Below are 20,023 nucleotides of genomic sequence, written 5' to 3' on the forward strand. Positions count from 1 at the left end.
CCAAGGCCAACATATTCCCATCTGGTTTAAAAAGATGGCTGTAGGGGAGTGACCTTAACCTGCATGTGTTCTGCTTGAGCAAGTCGTGTCTAGAGGGCCTACTTTACGAACTGAACCAGACCTCTTAATATGAGTTAACTGAACTCAAACAGCAACCCTTTGGAAACAGAGGCACACCAAATGGCTGTGGTAAAGGCAGTAGCAATGATAAATTGTCCCTTTGTTATTTATTAGCCTTTCCTTGCAGCACTAAGATTCAGCACTGGTTGTGTTGAATGCACAGGCTTACTTGTTTATATATATATATCCTAAAGCTTGCTGAAAGAACCACAGGAACGTACCAGTACAAAGTGAGCAGCTCAGGTAAAGTGAGAGACTCCTTTCCCAATTTAATCAAGTAGGAATTTTAGATTGTACAATCCCAGAACAGAATGTATACAGGATACCAATGTTAACACCCTTTCTTCCTTATTAATGACACTAAGTATCCCGGTCCTTAGTTAGCACCTCTTGCTGGTCTGACGAGATCAGGCTACATCATCCCATTTGCTGTTTGAGCCTGGCCACAGACAGTGTTTGCTCTAAGATACAAAATGTATTTCCATATCTGTATGTAAGATGGCCTGCAATGACCAGGAAAAACTTGCATGTTTTCTACTTTTCTGAGGATCCTAGAAAAGTTTTGGGGAAAAAAACACAGACGTAATCCTCTTGAAAAAGCATCTATAAAAGTGGGAAAACTGTAAAAAGCCCTCAAAAAGACAAATGGTATTGCTTATTTTTAAGATCACAGCAATAGCCAAACAAGTGAAGAAAGCTGATGTACTGTACTGATGATAGACCAGAATTTCGTAGTAAATTGAAAGTGTCGTCCAGAGCCTATGCATTTTCATGTGCGACAGTATATGTGATTCCCTGTTTATAAATGTACCTACTGTACCATTTGATTTTGTATTTGGATTTTTCATTTCCTGGATAAAAGTTGTTGTCCACTCTGGTTTCAGCTCTCAAGTTGAGCACGTTACAAAAAGGATTTCCAGCATGGCCCTGTTGCTGTGAGGACTCGGTGTTGCATTGTGAAGGACAGGCCCTTGGGCCTGGGCCAAGACTGGGGCTGTTCAATAGCATTTATCAAAGTCTTGGCGGCAGCACTCTCTAATTCAGCCCCTGGCTCCAGCCTCAGACCAGGAATAGATTAACCATTAAGAGAACGAATTTGTGTAAAAGCCTTTGCATAGTTTGTTTGCTTATCCTTCTATGCATATGTAAATGAAGGCATTATTGTATAGTGGCTTATGTTTGCAATGACATGTACAGTTTCTTACTAACTTGGAAGAGTGACTTTTGTTGTTTTTTTATCTCTTAGGGTCTAATGAGAGAACAGAGCTCTTGAATAAAAGCCTGTTCTGTGATAAAGTATACACATTAGGGGTAATTATTACATAACAGAAAACCTGCTGGAATGCAAAACCAACATCAAGGACAATTTCTCTGTGGCTTCTCTTTAAGGTAACTAAAATGAATATACAGTATGTTGGCTTTGATCGCTGTTATACACTTTTCTTTTCCTGTTTGTAGATTATTCCAATAGTGCAGACGAGGGACCAATTATCTTTAATGGAATAATCTACTGTGAAAAGAATGAAATCATAAAGTGTCAAGTGAGGTCATCCTCAAAGCCTGTTTTGATGACAAGGAAATCAAGACTTGCAAAATGACCCCAGAAAACACACACATGGCAAATGAAATATTGGTTTTGGTAACCATGGTTATTGGGAATACAGTCACAATCCCTTTTAACATTAAGACCACCTTCTATTGCTGCTGAAATTGTGTTTTCCTCATGTTGCCTGGCATTTCCCAAAATAAATTGTTCATGGGATAATAATTTGCAATCAGAGTATTACCTATGCTGTGCATCTCAGAGGAATGCAACATGCTTAGATTAACTGCTAAAAAAGTCATCATCACAATAACCTCAATGGAGAACACCAGAGGAAGGCTGTTCATTCTTTCTCAATCTGAAACTATAGCTTTATACCATTCCTAATCATGTTTTTGACCACAGCTTTATTTGTTTCATCTATGAAATTGATGAAAGCCTTATATTTAACTCTGGCTGAGCTTCAAGGTCTAAGAAAAACAAAGAGCATGGTTAAAGTATTTTTTTTGCTTACTTCACCTTTGTTGCTTAAGACATCTGTGCATGTACTATACAAATCCATGTGTCTTTGCTTTTCCTCTTTCTGTTTTTTATGTGAAAAACAGAAAGAGGAAAACAGTATTAGAATAGCTGTGAATCCTGCCAATCTGTCATACAGTAAATCCTTCTGGCCTCCTTGAGACCAGGCAGTGTGAGTAAACCTGTCCAATAAGTGGAAAATCCTGTTGTATCAACAATTACTACAAATTATATATTTTGACAAATTCTTGATCTCCATAGGTTTTATCACTTCACTATCATATTTTAAGTTAACATCATGAAGACGAGGTCCTTACCAGTATCCTCACGGAAAAAGAAAATATGACCTGACATTTCATGGAAGCAGAAGTGGCAACATGTTGATCTTTTCTCTTCTAAGAGCCATTTCTGATGTTTTAAGTCTTTATTTACAGTATTTAGCATAATGTATTTTATAATTAATCAACCCATTGACCAATCAACTGTGCTTCATCTTCATCTTCTCATTCTAATACCTAGTAATCAAATTTACTTAATCATACTTATTTTGGCAGGAAGCTTAAAACCAGAAGAAGACATATATATACAGTATATAAATGTTGCATTCATACACATTTATATCTTTATTTAAATATGTATAGTGTAACTTATATACATGATTAAGACACTAAATATTAAAGTTGCCAAAGGTACTTTTGGCATTAGCATGGTTTGAATTGCTTATTTAGAAACTTAAACACAATTGTGCTGCCTTTTTGATGCAGAGTAACTGCAGTTTATTACCAGATCTTTGTCATCCCATCAGTTTAAACATCGTGCAAGATCAAAGAAAACATAAGCTATTCTGTGTTTCAGAGTTAATTTCTTTAAAAATAATTTATTTCGCAGACCTCAGGCTAAAAAAAAAGAAATAAAGATATCTAAGACATTTTGTTTTACATCTCTAAAACAAATGGTTTTATGAAGACCAGGATTCTTATTCCACTGAAAAAGGAAACCCTTCTATTTCAAGAAGTAAAAAAAACTGTAATTATTGTTATTCTGAAAAATTCTAACTAAAGGTACATTTCATCTTTAGAATGTCAGATATCTTACTCATAAGCTGCTTTGTCTGTGTATGCATGGATTAAGTGCTACATGACAGTATAGACCTCTGCTCCCTGCCACATAAATTTTACCTCAGTATCTGAAAACAATAATGAATTGCAAGGCAAATGCACAGACAGCAGAAAAGAACTACTCATAGAGAAAAATGTCTTGGATACTGCTCTCCTTCAACCTAGTGCTTAATTGACATCAAAAGCATACTAAGTAATAGGATTCCCATTCTTAGTCCTGAGCCAGGGAAATGACACAATATAATCCTTATCTTGTCCTGTGCATTTAACTGCCTTGTAAAGCTATTCTAAAAATCTGTTTTGAGTTTAAATTTGGTAAAGCCTGAACAGTGTCAGCTCCAGCAGCACCTGGGATATTTGATTGTGCTTGAAAGCTGAGACATTGCTGTCTTTGGACAAAAAAAAAGTAAGAAACATAGGAGTGATAAATTAGCTATTCACAGAAGCAAGTTAACTCAGGATATCCAGGGGATTTAAAACAAAGGATTAAATGAAGTTCCTGGTTTCGCACTGCAGGCAGAAATTACTTCTTTTTTTTTTCCTTCATGGATTTCTGTTCTCATATCTTAGTAATATTAATAAATGATACGTTTTTATTTCCTTATTTACGTGACTTTGAAAAACCTGAAGCTTTACAGTATTTGAAGAACAAAATGAAATTTGTGTGGGTGATTCAAAGACACTCTCAAGATGCTGGTGTGTACAATATCTGTAACATTCAATGTTGTGGGGTGTCTGACAGCTCTTGGCAGCCTTTTGGGTCAGGAACTACAGTCCTAACTAAATCATAATGAATATTCTATAAAACTGTACTCGGGTTCAAAAGGTCCTTAATACAGATTATATTTTCTTTTAAACATTATATGCATATTACATTTGCTTTTAATAAATTGATAAATTGCAGGCTTCTCCTTCATTATTGTCAGTTTATGGTATATCTGCTCTGTCTAATGTACATCACCATTTGCTGCATAGACAATAAAAGCTGAGTTATGAAACTTTAATATAATTGAGAATGCTATGTCCAAGAGAATACTGTCTACTGTATAATCGTTGTGACTTTTTTAAACATCTTTCCTGTATTTCCTGTAACATTTAATTGTAAACAATAGCTTAATGATGATACAACATATAATATTATACTTCTTACTTGTTTCACAAGCAAAGCCCTTTAGATATCCTAAAACATTTTGAGAATCTAGAATATCAAGATTTAGGGTACAGAATGATTTTCAAAGCCTTTTGCACCTCTAAAAATATATAATTTTATTTAAAATAACTCAAAAGATTTATTGATCTAGCAATATAATATACTGTATGTCTGAAAATAGAAAATGGTTTTCATAGTTTTTAAGAGCAAGATGTTGCCATGCATTATAGATCTGCTCATTTCAGAAAGCTTAAAAGGAGAATCATCTAATTCCAATTTTGCTCTTGTGTACATGGAGTGAACGTTAGCAGCCACAGAGAGCTGTTTTACCTTATTAAGGCTTATTAATATACAGTATAACCTTAACATGCACATCCATTTTCAGTTTATAAGGAATTTGACATTGTTGTTCTATCTGTTGAACTGAAGAGTATCACCTAATGTAATCTAATCTAATGTAAAAATGCCTCCTGATGTCTGACTCAACAGCCCACCCTTTTTTTTAATTCTCTGAACTCCGCATTTTATTCCATTTCTGCAGTATAAGATGTTGCTAAGCAACTTTAAACAGCGTTAGTTAATTTGAAGAGTTACATTTCACAGCATAAAGGATTTTAATTATTCATAAAATAAAGATAATCCTGTTGTTTTTATTTAAGATACACAAAAAGGGGAGAGTAAGGTTATAATAATAAATGCATATAATAATAACAGTAATGATAGATTTTATTTTGAATTATTAATTATAAATGAGTTTTTTTTGAATATTGATATTCCCACATTATAACTTTGTATAAGACATGGTGAGATGGAAGCTAAATGTATTTCCCTGATCTACCTATGTAGAGCACTTGCTAGGAAAAGCACTGGCTATTCAAGATTGAGATACCCTGCAGATTAAATCAATATGCCAGTAAGATAGACAGAAAGAACCACTGACTGACCAGGCCTATCCATTCATCCATCCATACAAGTTGTGTTGCTCAGAATCATGTATTATTTAAGCATTTGTAAACCATGCGTGTCAGATATTTTAAGTGTGCAATGATTTATCACGAAAGGCTTGCCCATGCAACAAAAAGCTGAAAGCTATTAGTGTGGAGTAACAGTATTTCAAACAGCAGTAGTGCTATAGTCAGGCTAATCAGAATTGCATGTGCAGCTGGGGAGAGATGATTAACTGGTTTCCATTCAAAATATTCACAAATGACTGGCGTGCCTCCATCAGCCAGACAGGCACACACACTGGGTTGCAGCTGCCAAATCATGTCTGGCTTCACTGCACGGAGTATGCAGAACAAATTCAGCTGCGATTCAAAATTAACACCTTCTGTTCAAAATGTGAGGTTGAGGTCAGGGGTAATTCTCCTGAAGGGCTTTGAAGAAGTGTAGAATTTAAAGGTAGAGGGAAGGTGATGCTGTATCTAATCTATAGAGTTCTAAGATCAATTTGTTTGTGATACCATGCTTCTGCAATTAATCTCTTTTTTTTTACTCCATCATTAACTTAGATTTAAATAAAACCATGTTGATCTGTTTAAGTTTTGGAAAAAGCAACCAATGTCATTAAAAGGTATTGCATATACAGTAGGCACATTGCTTATGATAGGCACATTACTAAAGTGATATAGTCTCTTCTTGGCTTCTGAAGTTACCAAATACCCATAGGTAACTCACACTGCTCTGACATCACTCCTGCCAACAATATCTTGCTACAGTCATTAAGAATGCAAATGCTGTGCTGATGATTGAAGAAGGTGTCACTTTGTAAAACAGAGGCACAGTACCTGTGGAGAACATTAAGACTAATAAGATAAAAGCTGTGCAAATGCCCATCAGCATGCACACAATGCAGCTACATCCACCCGTTTGAAGTTTCATTCTGAATCTATTTTTCTCTTCCAGGGATGCATAAAAAACGATTAGCGCATGTTTTGTCTTTGTTTAAAAAAGCGTGTACTGATAGTCAGTCCACACTCAATCTGCTATATGATCCTCAACGGATTTGAAAAAAAAAAGACATTTTGAGCCCTTGAAAGTTCTTTGCTGTTCAGTTGTTTGGTTAACTAGCTTGCGGGGAAGTTTTGTCAGGCACATTAGTTTTAAATGGGCCTGTCTAGAAAATATAGGTGACTTGACACAGATGATATGTTAAATGGTTGTGGGAGGGTGGAGAGAGCTCCACAGGCATGTTGTTAAAGCAGCTAACCTGGCTTCTTTCAAGAAAAAGCTAGACAAGATCTTCAAATCACTTAGCAATAAAATAGGTTTGATGCACTGAATGGCCTCCTCTAATTGGTAACTGTTCTGATTTTCTCATGCCCTAAACTTCTTAATTCTTAGTAAAAAGCTGTACTTTTTCTTAGCAGTTTCTATATCACAATTCTTAATGTAGTTCTTGGTTTTACTTAGTTTCAAAGCATTTTGTTATCTTCTTCTTGTTTTTTTAATTCAAAGAATAACATAAAATACTCTGCATGTTGGTCTTATTCAATATTTCACTTTCCTTCACTTCCTTTTAAAAATGTATACACTTGTAGATTCTAAAGTAGTAGAAGAAAAAGTAGCAAGTAAAAATGTCTGAATATTAACAAAACTGGCCCTTATTCTCCTAAATTGCTTTATTTTTAGAAAGCATACTTTTAAAATCTTATATTTTAAAAACATTGTCGTATTTTAAATGAATTTTGTGTGCTAATGACTTACACTTCACTTTTTCCTTTGTTAGCATTAATTACTGTATAATGTCCTGTACAGCTTTACTTAAATTGATAGAATGAAGCAAGTTTTCAGGTTTAAAAAAGTGTACTGAAGCTTCTACTGTTTTATATCTAAACCATGGACCGTCTGTCCAAAAACATTTACACACATACCCCACTCACCTGGGAATTTTACTGAAGTTGTCTGAGTGAAGTACCTTGATCAAGGGTACATTAGTGCCCCCAAAACATGATTCCACAATCTTCCAGTACCTAGTTCAGAGTCCTCTTAAATTTAATTTGCAAAACAAATATTGCTTACTGGAAAAAGTTCAGCAAGCAAATTAATTACTGCAATCAGAGGAATGTTATACACTGAATGGAAAAAGAAAAGCAAAATATTCTCTTTTGTCTTGAAAAAATGGGTTTCAAGGGGTTTCAGAGTACTCGAGGGTACTTCAAGCTCAACAATGAAAACCACATATGAGGAGTCAAGTGTAAATGCATTTACGACTGAAAATGATCTCTTGAAATACATTTACCATAAAGCAACTTTGCATGTAATCTGCAGTAACTGTTTTTTTTACAGTCTGATGTCTTTCTACCTTTAAGGCAATACATGTGAAGAAGTAGCAGAACATGGTGCAGGAGAAGTGCTTACAGAAGTGGAAAAATCCATTCTATTTCTCCAATTACTATTGCTCAAACTGCAAAATTGCTAAATAAATGCTTTCAGAAATAAAGAACAATGCTTGTACAGTCTTTAAGCCATTCAAATCTAAAAGGAGGGGACACTTTTTCGTGACACACTGTATTTGTTGTGCTGTGGCTGGCTGCTTCTCACTGCCAAGGGCGGGTGTTCGGCTGAGATCTGTATGCCAGGCTCGGGCTTCTCTGTGAGTCTTCGGATGACTGGAGGGGGATTAAAGTGAAGACAGTAGGAGGTGGTTCACAGGCAGGAGAGCCAGCAGGAAGAGTCTGATACTGTGATGCTGACAGGGAGGCCCAGAGAGAAACAGGCTGACAGAAGAGCCTAGTGAAAAAAGGCTGACAGGGGAGTCCAGGGAAAAGTGGGCTGAATAGGTGAGGTACAGTACATCGCTGGATCAGTGCTGTGGGTGCTGATCAAAAAGCCAAAGCAGCAGTGGTGATTCTGCATGACACAAAGGCAGGAATCCTAAAGCAGGCAAGAGGCTGCACTACCTTAGGAAGCTCAATGTCAGAGCACTGATCCAGCGGCGTTTGGGGATTCAAATGTTGTGCTAAGTAGGCTTGAGAATAGGCTCCATGACTGAAAGGGTGCCAGACGAACAGAAAGGTGACCCAGCCTGGTCCTCATGGGTTCAGTGGGAATGCTAGTGCTCATGGGAATGCTGCTGTTTCCTTTGGCAATAGTATGCAGCAAACCATTCCCTACCCAAGTGTGACAATATTCACTTTATAGTTGCTTTTTATTTTGATGGCTATGTCCTGTTTGCTATGACATATGAAACATACAGTATGTCATTCCAGACATATGAAAAATTCATTTTTTTTCAAAATGTTACACATTTCTTGTTGAAAAATGTGATCTCATTAATTTATTCATGTGAACATGTGAGCCTACCAGTATCAGTTAAACACTTACTGTACACTTAACCAAAGGTAGTGAAATGGAAAGAAGGTATAGTACAGTATATTTGTGTTGTTTTAAACCCAGGCATCCACTTGGGTAGATATAAGACATTAAGAGAAACAGTCATTTCTGCAATGAATTTGGCATTATTGTAAGAAGTATCTAAATTCTAACATAGTATTGAATTCAGTTTAAAGGTTATCATGAAACATAATCCATCATTCAATTTCAGATATCTTTTCCTGGTGAGAGCATCAAGGAAATTTGTCAAACTGAACATGGATGGTCCTGTTTACGCAGAGGACTTGTCAGCATCTGCTTTTCTCATTTAACTGTGTGTAAGTCCCACTGTGTTTTGTAAAGACAAGCTCCTGAAGAAAAATAGGAGTCATGTGTTTTTGTGCATCAAGGCGTGTCTATGAAAACAAAGATTCTTTTACTCTGTTTTTGCTTCTGAGTTCCAAAGCAGTAGTTTCCAGGATCTGATGATTGGATTGGATGAAGTTGGAGATTTGTTCAAGACAGAAAAGTAATTTAGTTCTGGCTGTGTCATACTTTAGCTTATCAAAGAGGAACTCCAAGCAAGCTTTACTCAAAGGTATTCCAGTCACGTCTCCTATTGATCCAATAGAAAGAAAATCTCTTAAGAAACACCCACTGCTTTTTTTTAATAGACTTACAAATATATTAAAGAATCTGTGGTCCTGCTCATGGTCTTTAGTTGGGCTCTCACGTGCACTTGCATATGCAAACCAATGTAACATGTTTTTGGATTCATAGAGAGAAACACGCTGGCATATCCTCTGGGACTTGTGGGTTACAACTGCTCGGTCAAAGCTGGGTTTGTATAGAAATATCAGTTCAAGAGTTCTGCCTGAGTAAGTCTGAAAGGGTCATGCAAAGACCTTTTCTTGATTTCCCCCCACAGGCGTACAAAACACCAACAGTTACCCTAGTTACAAACAGATATTCAGAATGGGGAGTTTCAAGGTGAACCATGACATTTTTTTTCCAGTGTTTAAAACAGCACACCATGTAGGCTAAAAAAAGAAAACGTTACTGTTTACTATGGTATAAAGAGCATTAATTCTAAATAGCACAGCTGCCTAACATTAGCACACTTAGAGAAAAACAATCAAGCAGATAATGTACATTAATTAAGTTTTTGGACATTGATTTTCCAGAACATTCAATTAGTTCAAAACATGACTAAAGAGAACTTTTTGTATCACTGCACATTCTGTAGACTGTCTATTTTCTTGCTTTCTTTTCATTGAATGCCTTAGGAAGGTCTTAGGTTTCTCCTGATGTGGCTTCTGATTTGGTAACGTTTGCATAAACAGTCTCTAAAAGGACTTCAGAAGGTTTAAAGGGGGAAATGCACTATGCAGTATATCATTGTGATTTCATGTTTTCCCAATACCAGCTACTTTCCATGTAATCTTCTTTTCCATTTCTGTGGGGCTACTTACTGTAGTTAAGATGGGCAGTAATGCTCCACACAGTAACACAGACAATGAGGTGGATGTCTTCAAAGAGAACTGAATGTGAAAAAAGCCAACACTGGCTCATTTCTTAAGTTTTATATTGAGCTTGGCACAAACAAGCATCATTAATCATTGCCACTTTCATTCATTTCATTATTTTATGTTTGTATAAGTAACAGCGTCAGTAAATTTAATCAATCTTTAATGTGAGAGGTTTCTTGAAACCAGATGATGCACTTAAGGTAATCTAAATCATAAAGTAGCTGGACATTTATAAAGATAATATAAAAAATAAATAAATAAAATGGTCTCTAGGAACTAAAGCTTTGAACACATGTACGTGCCAGTAATGAGTACTACCTTAAAATGCATATATTTTTTCTGTTCTTGCAATTGTTTGAGCTGTTCAGTTCTTTAAATGGATATTTTACATCAGTTTCGTTAACATCCAAAACACCCATTTTATATGTACAGTAAACATCCATTTTATATGTATAGTACTTACAGACTGTTACAGTCTCTATCCTTAGATTTAAAATGTACCTTTCTTAGCAAATTAAACCCATGGGTGAATTGGAGTGAAAAAATGCCATTATCCCATTCAGTATTACTTAAGGTACTGTATATGATAAGATATTGATTTTATCAAATGTCTCCATATACAGTATACAGTATAGGTTAACTAACATACACTGTAAATTGAATTTTCCAAATGTTCTCTACAACTTAATTAAATCTGTTCAATTTTGCAGAAAGAAAATTAGAACATGGCTGGATATCATAAGAGATTTCCTTTTAAACAATGTTTTATGTGTACTTAGCTCTCAAATGGAAAAAAAGCTGTATGGGTACATTAAAAGCTACAGTATACTTCTGTTGCAACAGCTAAATATCCACGGTACCCCTACCCTACCTACCGTTCTACCCTACTGCAGATTCAACCCCACTGCAATATGCATCCTCAACAGCTAACTGCAATACCTCAGACTCAATGCACGTCTGCGCTCTGCACTTTTTGCATGGTTAGCCGTGCTTGGTTGTTATTATTTATTATGTTTGTAATGTAGTGTCTACATTACGTGGTGTTGTCTTGTACTGTCGTCTGCTGTACTGTGTACTGTATGTCCCGAGAGATCAGCGAAAAGTAGAATTCCAGTGTACCTGTACATATGGCAATAAACTCCTCTACGCTATACATATACTGTACATCAGGATGGTGCATCATATTATAGTGGTGAATTCTTCAGGTGACTCATTCACTTACCTCTGTATAGGCATGTTGATTGCTTTGGCCTGGGAGTTCTGTAATGATGTCAAGACAGCTGCACACGCAATAGTATTAATCAGATAATGGAAGGACAGTGTTGTAGGCAGTAGTAGGCGTTTTTAGATATTGGGTTTACCTTACAAAATCAAAAATGTGACCAGAGTCCATAAAGCAATAAAGAATACTGCAGGTGCCATTTAATTTAATATTTATAGTAAGTGTGCAGCCAGTCACCTATAATACAAATTAGTTACTGTATGTACAGGCAGAGGGCAGAATGCATATTAAAGTCAAAGTGTTTTAAATATTAACAAAGGATTTAGCTAAAGTTCTTCTCTGCTCCCAAGCAAGTAACCTGTTTGAAAGGGTGATGTTTCAGCCCTCTTTCATATGCTACACAGTGTGGTTCACTACTGTGTAAGATGTGTGTAAGCAATAAACGTTTTAGCCTATATGCATTTAATATGATTTATTTTTTTCTTAATGCATTCAAAGTAAAGTAAATATTATAAAAGATGGCATAATTATCAAGTACTTTTTGTTTCATACCTTAGGAATTAAATAAAAAAAGGTGTTAAGATTTCATATTGAGGGCTGATTGTGCAGAATCAAATTGATTGGAAATTGATAGTTTCTTGTGGAATTTTAGTACTTTTATGTTGCACATATTACTGGTAAAACTGACTCTATACAAACATTTTCATTCATTAATCAGTATGAGAAGAAGGTGACTTCCTGGACATTTCGATTGAACCAATTGTTTAAAACAATCATGAGTTTATCTCTTACTGTTATCGGGAGAGCTCTATTTCTGTGTTCTGTACTTTGTTTCTCCATTCATCCTGCAATGGCTATAAAAAGGAACTGATGCTCCTGAGGGTTTTAGCAAGTTGGAACTTATACAGGAGGCACAGGGTGTTAGAAAAGGCTGAGGGCTCATGGCAGCTCTACCTCGGCATGGGACATCAGCTCATTGTATGGACCCAGAAAGAGAAATGGATCATTTAGAATCCCCAGTGAAACATAGCCAATTTATCTTTGGGAGGTAAGAGGAAACTGGAACACCTAGAAAAATCCTGCATGAGCACAAATGATACCCAAAGCCAGGAGCGAGCCCAGGATCTGTATGGGAGCAGTTAGGCAGCAGTAATAAACATCCCTTCACGCTAATTTGAATCCTGCTTTTCAAAAATTAAATTCCATGTTTCTTCAGGTATTATTTTATGATTACTTCTTAACTACTGTTTGAGGTTTTTTTCCAAAACAGAGAAGAGTTTCTGTTTGCCATGTTTCTACCTGGAAACATGTTGTTTGCTTTTTCCCCCCTCCTTTTAACAGACCTTAATTAATAGTGCCTACAGCCACAGATAACAGGACATAGTGTGTGGGGAATTGATTTAATTTTAATCTTTCTATTCAGTAGTCACACCATTTTATCATTCATTCTGTTCTCCCTTTAGCGAGTTAACAAGCACCTATCTACTGCTCTTCTCTGAGGGCAAAATTGCCAAGGCTCCAGCCTTTTTCTGCTGCTGAAATATCAGCTGTGATGGGAAAAGGTTTGAGGGAGTGGTTAAAAAGTGTGAAGAACCAAAGGGGACAACACATAATCAATATGACCCAACACATAGAACGATGGTATCCAATGGTTTGTTCTGCTTTTGAATTGCTTGATTCACAACATGATCTGTGTCAGAGAAAATAAAGTTTGTAGTGGATTATGGTCCAAATCTAATGCAATTTTGTCACAGAAGACCAGAAGTCTGCATTATAATGGGTAAAGATTTTACAGACAGCAAGCCGTACGTCTGACCTTGGCTTATATTGCTTTAATCCCATTTTTAAAAAAGACACCAGATGATAACTTTTAAGTTGAGTGGAATGACATTATAGACCATGTCCTACTGAGACAAACTTTTCTGCACGGCACAGAGATTATGGCATTATGACATTTCTATCAACCCCAAAAGAACCTGTTAGGGCACAAAATCTGTTGAAAACAAATTTACATCTGGGATTTTCTTCATTTTTCAAAGGGCTTCTTGAAGCCCATTAGTGGCCCCTTGTGGAGTTCCACAGTATTGGTTTGTATGGATAGCATCTCCATCTGTGACATTTCACCTGTTTTGATCAATACTTTACAAAATGACTAAAAACTGATAATAAAAATCTTGCTTCACAGGCATTTATTTTTATCAGTACTTTCATAGTTCAGTATCACTGATAATAATCTGAAATTAATTTTTAAGTGTTCATAAAGAACGGGGTCAATTTGATTCACCCACTGTACGTGTTTTTTTTATAATATTGTGCTTCCTTTCAGATGAGTTGACATATTAAAGTTCCAATAGAATGGCATGTGTCCATTTCACTGGATAAATCAATGTGCTGTGTTTTTCTGACTAAACTGTGTAATTTATTTCCAGAAATATACTGAATTACTAGAGTATACCAGAATTTTATTTTAACAATAGTATTATATAGAGTGATCCTCATATTTCCATCTTAAACTAGTCTCTTTTTTTCAGTGAAAACTGCATCCGACCCTGTCACAACATGATTTATTGCGTACTCTCATAAACTATTCCAGTGTGACGGCTGTGTATCTGTGATTGCCCGGCTTTCAGATCGTAATCCACTTGTTTAGTACGGTAATCTTGACAGACACACAATCATGAACATTGTCCTACTGTATACCTTGTTAATGTAACAGTGTTCAAAATGTTAGTGTACTTACAAAACACTTAGAGAGGTTGGTCTGGTGGGCATGATGGTCTAAAAATTTAGTTCAACTAAAAAGTACTACTCCCAAAATAGCATGCTTTTAGGATTTTAAGATGTAAATGGTTTGTAGGTAGCATTTAAAATCTTCAACATATCAAATATGGACTTATTTACTGACTGTTCAATCTGCACCCACAAAGCATACACAACCTCTGTCATCAGGCACTTAAAATCTATACATCAATATGGAAATAAAATGTGATAGTTATCAAGAATATTACCAAGTCCTGATAAAGACCATGTAGCTGGTACTGCACAGATAATCTCCTTATTCACTATAACCCCAAGTGTGACTTCCATTACACAGCTCTGCCATACTTGGTTGTTTGTACCGTAGGAAGTTATTGGAACTCGTACCTCGACAAGCTGAAGTCACTGTGCAATGAAATCTTCCACACTGGAGCTCAGCCACTGCTCCATGGGGAGCACAGTGCTGGGCAAAGAGAAAAATAAAAATAAAGGAAAAAGTGCCATATTAGAACAAGATCTAATCTACATCGAAAGGCTGAAGAAAAAAGACAAACGTGTTTTGTTTCACAGCCTGTATCAGATTAGTCAGTCCCAACTGCAGTATACTTGTCATCCCATTCACCGTATTAATCACACTACAACATATTACTCTTATCATGTTAGCTCCTCAAACAGCACAGAGGGCAGCTCCTCTTCTAAAATAATCTACTGCGTTATCTGTGTATCACTGACTGTTTGTCTGAAGCACTGTGGAGGGAATTTTGTTTTCTGGTGCCAGCCAAAGCAATTCTCATTATCTATCTACCTTGAGGTTTTGGAGGAGCACTCAGAGTTGGTCTGAATAAAACTGGACGGTGATAGAGTAGGAGTATGGATTTGGGGGTTGATATCAATATTGCATTTTACATTTTTGCATTTGTGAGAGTAACTTTCTTTTTCCAAACACCTGCAAAGCGCATTGATCCATTATTTACATCACTGCTAATGTCATGCTTGTCATGGAGAGATTCCTGTGCAAAGACTGCCAGTGCTTTCGTTCACTTTCTCACATCTGCAGAACCCAAGAGGACTTTTTAAGATGACTGGATTTCAAAGCATGTCCTGTAGTGATAAGAATGAATAAAGAAGAACTTATGTGTAAATGTTCATGTCTGCAGGACTAAAGGAAATCCTGTATTTTCCTAAATTCATAACATTTACAAAATATATGCACTGTATTGTATTATTGTATATTTTACCATGTAATATTCTTTCTTTTCCCTGAAAAACCAATAAACTAATTGAACATAAAAAGATATGCACTGTTACAACAAGCTGATGACACAATCTATTTCATAAACACTAGTTTAGGGGTGCATCTTTCATTACTTAAAATGTAGCTTAAGTACTCTGAGGTCTTACTGCACATACTATACAAACTATCTTACTCTCTAGATTATTTGTCCATTAATTGATATTTTAATTTATTTTTTCCAATTTGTTTCTCATTTGAAAGATTAATTAATTGTATTATAATTAATTAAAAATAAAAAGTATTTATTCTTTTAAAAAGTAAAAAAGTGTATACTAGGAAATGTTTAGGATCTGTGAAATGTAATTAAGTGTAAACTCTAATCTTAATTCATGTCGATGTACAGAGATACCTATACAGTTTGTTAAAAATATATAAGTATTTGATAAGCAATACTTTTTTGAAAGAAAGGTTCTTCAGTGATTGCAGAACATCATGTACCTTCCTAATAGTATACTATAGATTAGTTTATGGTTGAGTAGTCCAGTGTCATTGCAATAATCTTCATATAATTCCCCATTTGACAGAATAGACAGAGGTTGGATTAAGGAATTATGTCCTGTTCAGGAAGTGATTTAATATGTATTGTAATAAATAAACATCCAGCCTACAAAGTCATTTATTCAGTAAAATTGTTTAGAATGGAGTGTTTGTACAGTATCTGTTTGTGCCCTGTGATGGAATGGCATCCCACCCTGTATCCTTCCTTACTCCTGCTGCTTGCTGGGATAGGCTTAGGCTCCACTGTAACCCTCAATTCCATTAGAAAATGGAATAGATGGTTTAGAATGTTTATGAAAAGAAATATCTTTAGAAATGTTAGTTTCTGACAAATTATTAACAGTCAAAATGTGATGGATACAAAATGTTGGTCAAACCAGTAATGAATCAAATTTGCTCTGAACTTAATAAAGTTGTTTCTTTGTTTCCAAGTAATCATGTGACTATTTCCTAATTTAAGGTTAAGCTTAATTGTATTGCAGTTATACAATGTATTTCATAAAAGCCTTTAAAGATAAATGCATATGAAAATAAATAATGTCTTGGGTTATTCCATACTGATTTTACAAATGAAACTGACAAGAACTGTTTAAAATACACTTAAATGTCACTTTTATCTCAGCATTCATAAAAAGATAGTGAAGGATTTTTTTTTCTTCTGTCAGAGAGAATCAGTAAAGCCATTAGCATTGTTAGTTTGGATACAAGCTGGAGTCGCACAATTGTGCCAAGGTATTGGAGACATTCTTGCAACACTAAGAACTTTCAGATATACCTACATGTAAATGTGAGTTTTTTCATTGGCTGCCAGTGGGATTTGCCTACTCACAACTAAATGACCTGATGGTTGGAGATTATAGGCTTGCAACACTCTGTATTTAGAGCCGTCCACGGGGCTGGTTTCTTTACAAATTACAATCTAGGACTGTGAGTAGTCAAGTCATAAAATATCACAAAAGACTTGAAAAAAGTGCCGTACTCTTGCCACATATACTGTACTAGTGTCAATAAAAGAGTTAGATTATAACTGTTATACTGCAGTATTGAATATTTATTGTTATGCTGTTTGACAGTTTATTTCTTTGTACAACCCAGAATTTGCATGCATGTCTATACTGAATGGAAAACACACTCCAGGCGTATCTATCTTCTGCCTCTGATCTTAATAGTGGCGCAAACTGCTGCTTTGTAAATCAGATTGTTTTCAAAAACTATATTTCTACCCATGGTTACGGAGAGTAATGACACATAGATGGGCTGCAAAGAGGCTGCAACCTTTTGAAAAGATGGATGCTTTGTGCTAAAATCATTTTACTGCTTGGATTTGAGAGGAATTAACTTTGAGTGTGATTGTACAAGGCTGATTTATTCTCCAGGCTTTGTAGGAATTACAGGTTCGCCTCTCCCTACAGCGGATGTTAATGTTATATTTCACTTCTTAGCAATTCTTTTCTATTTCCTAGAGAACATTAAAAATAAAAAATATTTTTTAAAATGAATCAGTAAATTGTTTTCATTTTCTTTTTCAGGTAGCCCCGCTAATCTCACCTGTCGGGCCTTTTTTGGCTACAGTGGAGATGTAAGCCCTTTAATATACTGGATGAAAGGTGAGAAGTTCATTGAGGACCTGGATGAAAGCAGAGTCAGAGAGAGTGATATCAGGTAGGTTAAATATAAAATTGATTCTTTCATATATTATAGCCTTACCTGATATGTAGTATAGAGTCCGCTTACTTCGAGACTTTATTTTGTTTCTTTAGTGATTGAGATTTATTAGTCTTGTTGCTTTTCTTTTAAATGTTTGGATATGTACAGTAATTGTCGGTAATTTTGTGATGTGCAGAAAAATATATGGCAAAAAACAAAAGTCTCTTACACATTTTTGGTTCATTTGGATAATAGATATTTATATAGACAGGAAACAAGGAAGCAACTTCTGATCTTGAAGTTTACAATGTTCCAGCTTTTCTTCGGATTATTACAAGTCAAGTCTTTAAACGGTATTTCATTTGTGACTGATGGCAGGGTGCCATAAACTGTTTGAAAGCCATGAAATATGATACTGTAAAACCTAACCCTATAAATATCGGATTGAGGAGTGACACTCAATAAATAAAAAAAGATATTTAATAAGTAAAACATACAGTATACAACCACACATTATGTGTGTGTGTGCATGTCTGGGTTTAAGGGTCTCAGGAAGAATGCTTATTTTGAACAATGAAAGGAAAAAGAAGAATGATTGTCATTTTTTATGTTGCTTAATAAAATCTTGATATTAAAATTATTCATGATTAAGAGAAAGGAAAAGAAGAACACAGCTGAATAAGAACTTACTCTCTGAATTTGTATTACTTGATGGTGAATCTTACTTTCATTGTTTATGCAATATGAAGTGTTTATTTAGACAGTGTTGCGATGACTAAATTACAAACAATATTTGCAGTTTTATTAACACTTTTTAATGCCTATTTTAAATAATCTGAGGCAGCTCAGGGTTCATTTTCAGATACAGTACAATGTACAATATAACATTTCCTCCCAAATATACTAATATTTAATGGAGCTGCTAAAGCAAAATAAAGTTTGACTGTTTCATTCAAAGAAAGATACCCACCCAAAGTTTGTAGCTCATTTTCTCTCCGTCTCCACCTCTTCATATGTATATCTGCATGGCATAAGACAAGTGTTAGAAAATTCCCCTGGAAATCAACAGCTTTTGAGCGCATCAAGAATAAACCTTGAGCAATGGCTGCTCTTATTCTGAGCAAAGACATGAGTAATTCCAACAGCCTACACGTGCAAGGTCCACAAGATTAATTTTGTTAGACACCTACAGCGCACACAGCTGCAGATGCCGTTCATGGTGTTAATTTTATACAGAGGAGAAAGGCAAATTCCCGCTTCCTCGCTATGATCTTGGTGATTGCAATTGTAATCATTAATGCAGCTTACATTGGACTAGCAAATGCCCCTGGAATCTGCACAGCTGTTTCTTTGCTGAGCTTTTTTTCCCCATGCTGTAATCTGTATAAAGCTTACTTGAATGTCATATTGTCTTCCATTTCACTTCCTTTAGTGACGCTGTTGGGGGTGTTTATCCTGTATTTTTGCTCTGAAAGCTCAAAAAACTATAGTGTTCATTGCCAGCATTGCTGTAACCTACCTTCTATCTCAGTCAACATTCATCAAGAAATGAATGTTGGTTTGCAAAAGCTACAGTATGTAAATGTTCAGAAGTGGCACTTTCAGTTTACACCAAATTTAATCGACCATTAGAAACAAACAACATTCAGCAAATAATGTTAAAAGAATAACACCCTAAAATCTACAAAGTAGTGGGGCATCATGCACCTAGAGTATGCTTTCTTGTTAAACCCCTTTGGTTATACTTGTGTAACACTTTGAAGTTTCAAACTTTATTATTGTTTTGTGTTGAGTGACTTTGAATCAAAACATTTTTAACATACGAAAGTCAAATTGGTTAAAACATATGTTACACAGAGTTCATATGAAGACATCGTTAAACATTTTCCTATGGATGACATTTATTTAGGAAACATTTTCTAGAGTACAGTATTAGCAAGGTAACTGAAATTTCGTGGTATCCTTCTATTCAGCTTTTGTCCCTGGATGTCTTTCTCATTGCACTCTGCTTTACACAGTACAAACTATTACCATCATAAAAGATGGAGTTTTCTACCTGTTTTCTTAACGAATGATGAAGTCTGTTTTGCAGCAGAAGGTGAAATTTGGGTTTATATCTAGTGTCTGCTAGATTTATATTGCTTCTGATGTTATTGCTGCATTGATGCTGCATCTCAGATCAACAGATTTGAATGGAGGTTTTTTTTTATTGCTTTTTAAAAAGTCTGATTAAAAAATACTGGAGCGTGTTATGACACATTTCAAGATGTACTGCTTCAGAATGATGTCAATCCTGATCAAGAAGACGACAT

At 35.5% G+C, this 20,023-nt stretch overlaps 1 protein-coding gene across 2 annotated transcripts in view; it reads left to right on the forward strand.

Moving 5' to 3' along the window:
* Positions 1-20,023, forward strand: part of LOC148675837 (interleukin-1 receptor accessory protein-like 1) — a 519,844-nt gene that overhangs the window by 449,558 nt on the left and 50,263 nt on the right. For both annotated transcript variants that reach the window (XM_088648704.1, XM_088648715.1), the window contains exon 7: positions 17,594-17,726. In XM_088648704.1, the coding sequence (XP_088504830.1) occupies positions 17,594-17,726 (133 nt within the window). The remainder of the gene's footprint in view (positions 1-17,593; positions 17,727-20,023) is intronic.

The sequence above is a fragment of the Lepisosteus platostomus genome, chromosome 2, assembly GCF_059453375.1.
Source record: "Lepisosteus platostomus isolate fLepPlt1 chromosome 2, fLepPlt1.hap1, whole genome shotgun sequence".
In the NCBI taxonomy this organism is placed as follows: domain Eukaryota; kingdom Metazoa; phylum Chordata; class Actinopteri; order Semionotiformes; family Lepisosteidae; genus Lepisosteus; species Lepisosteus platostomus.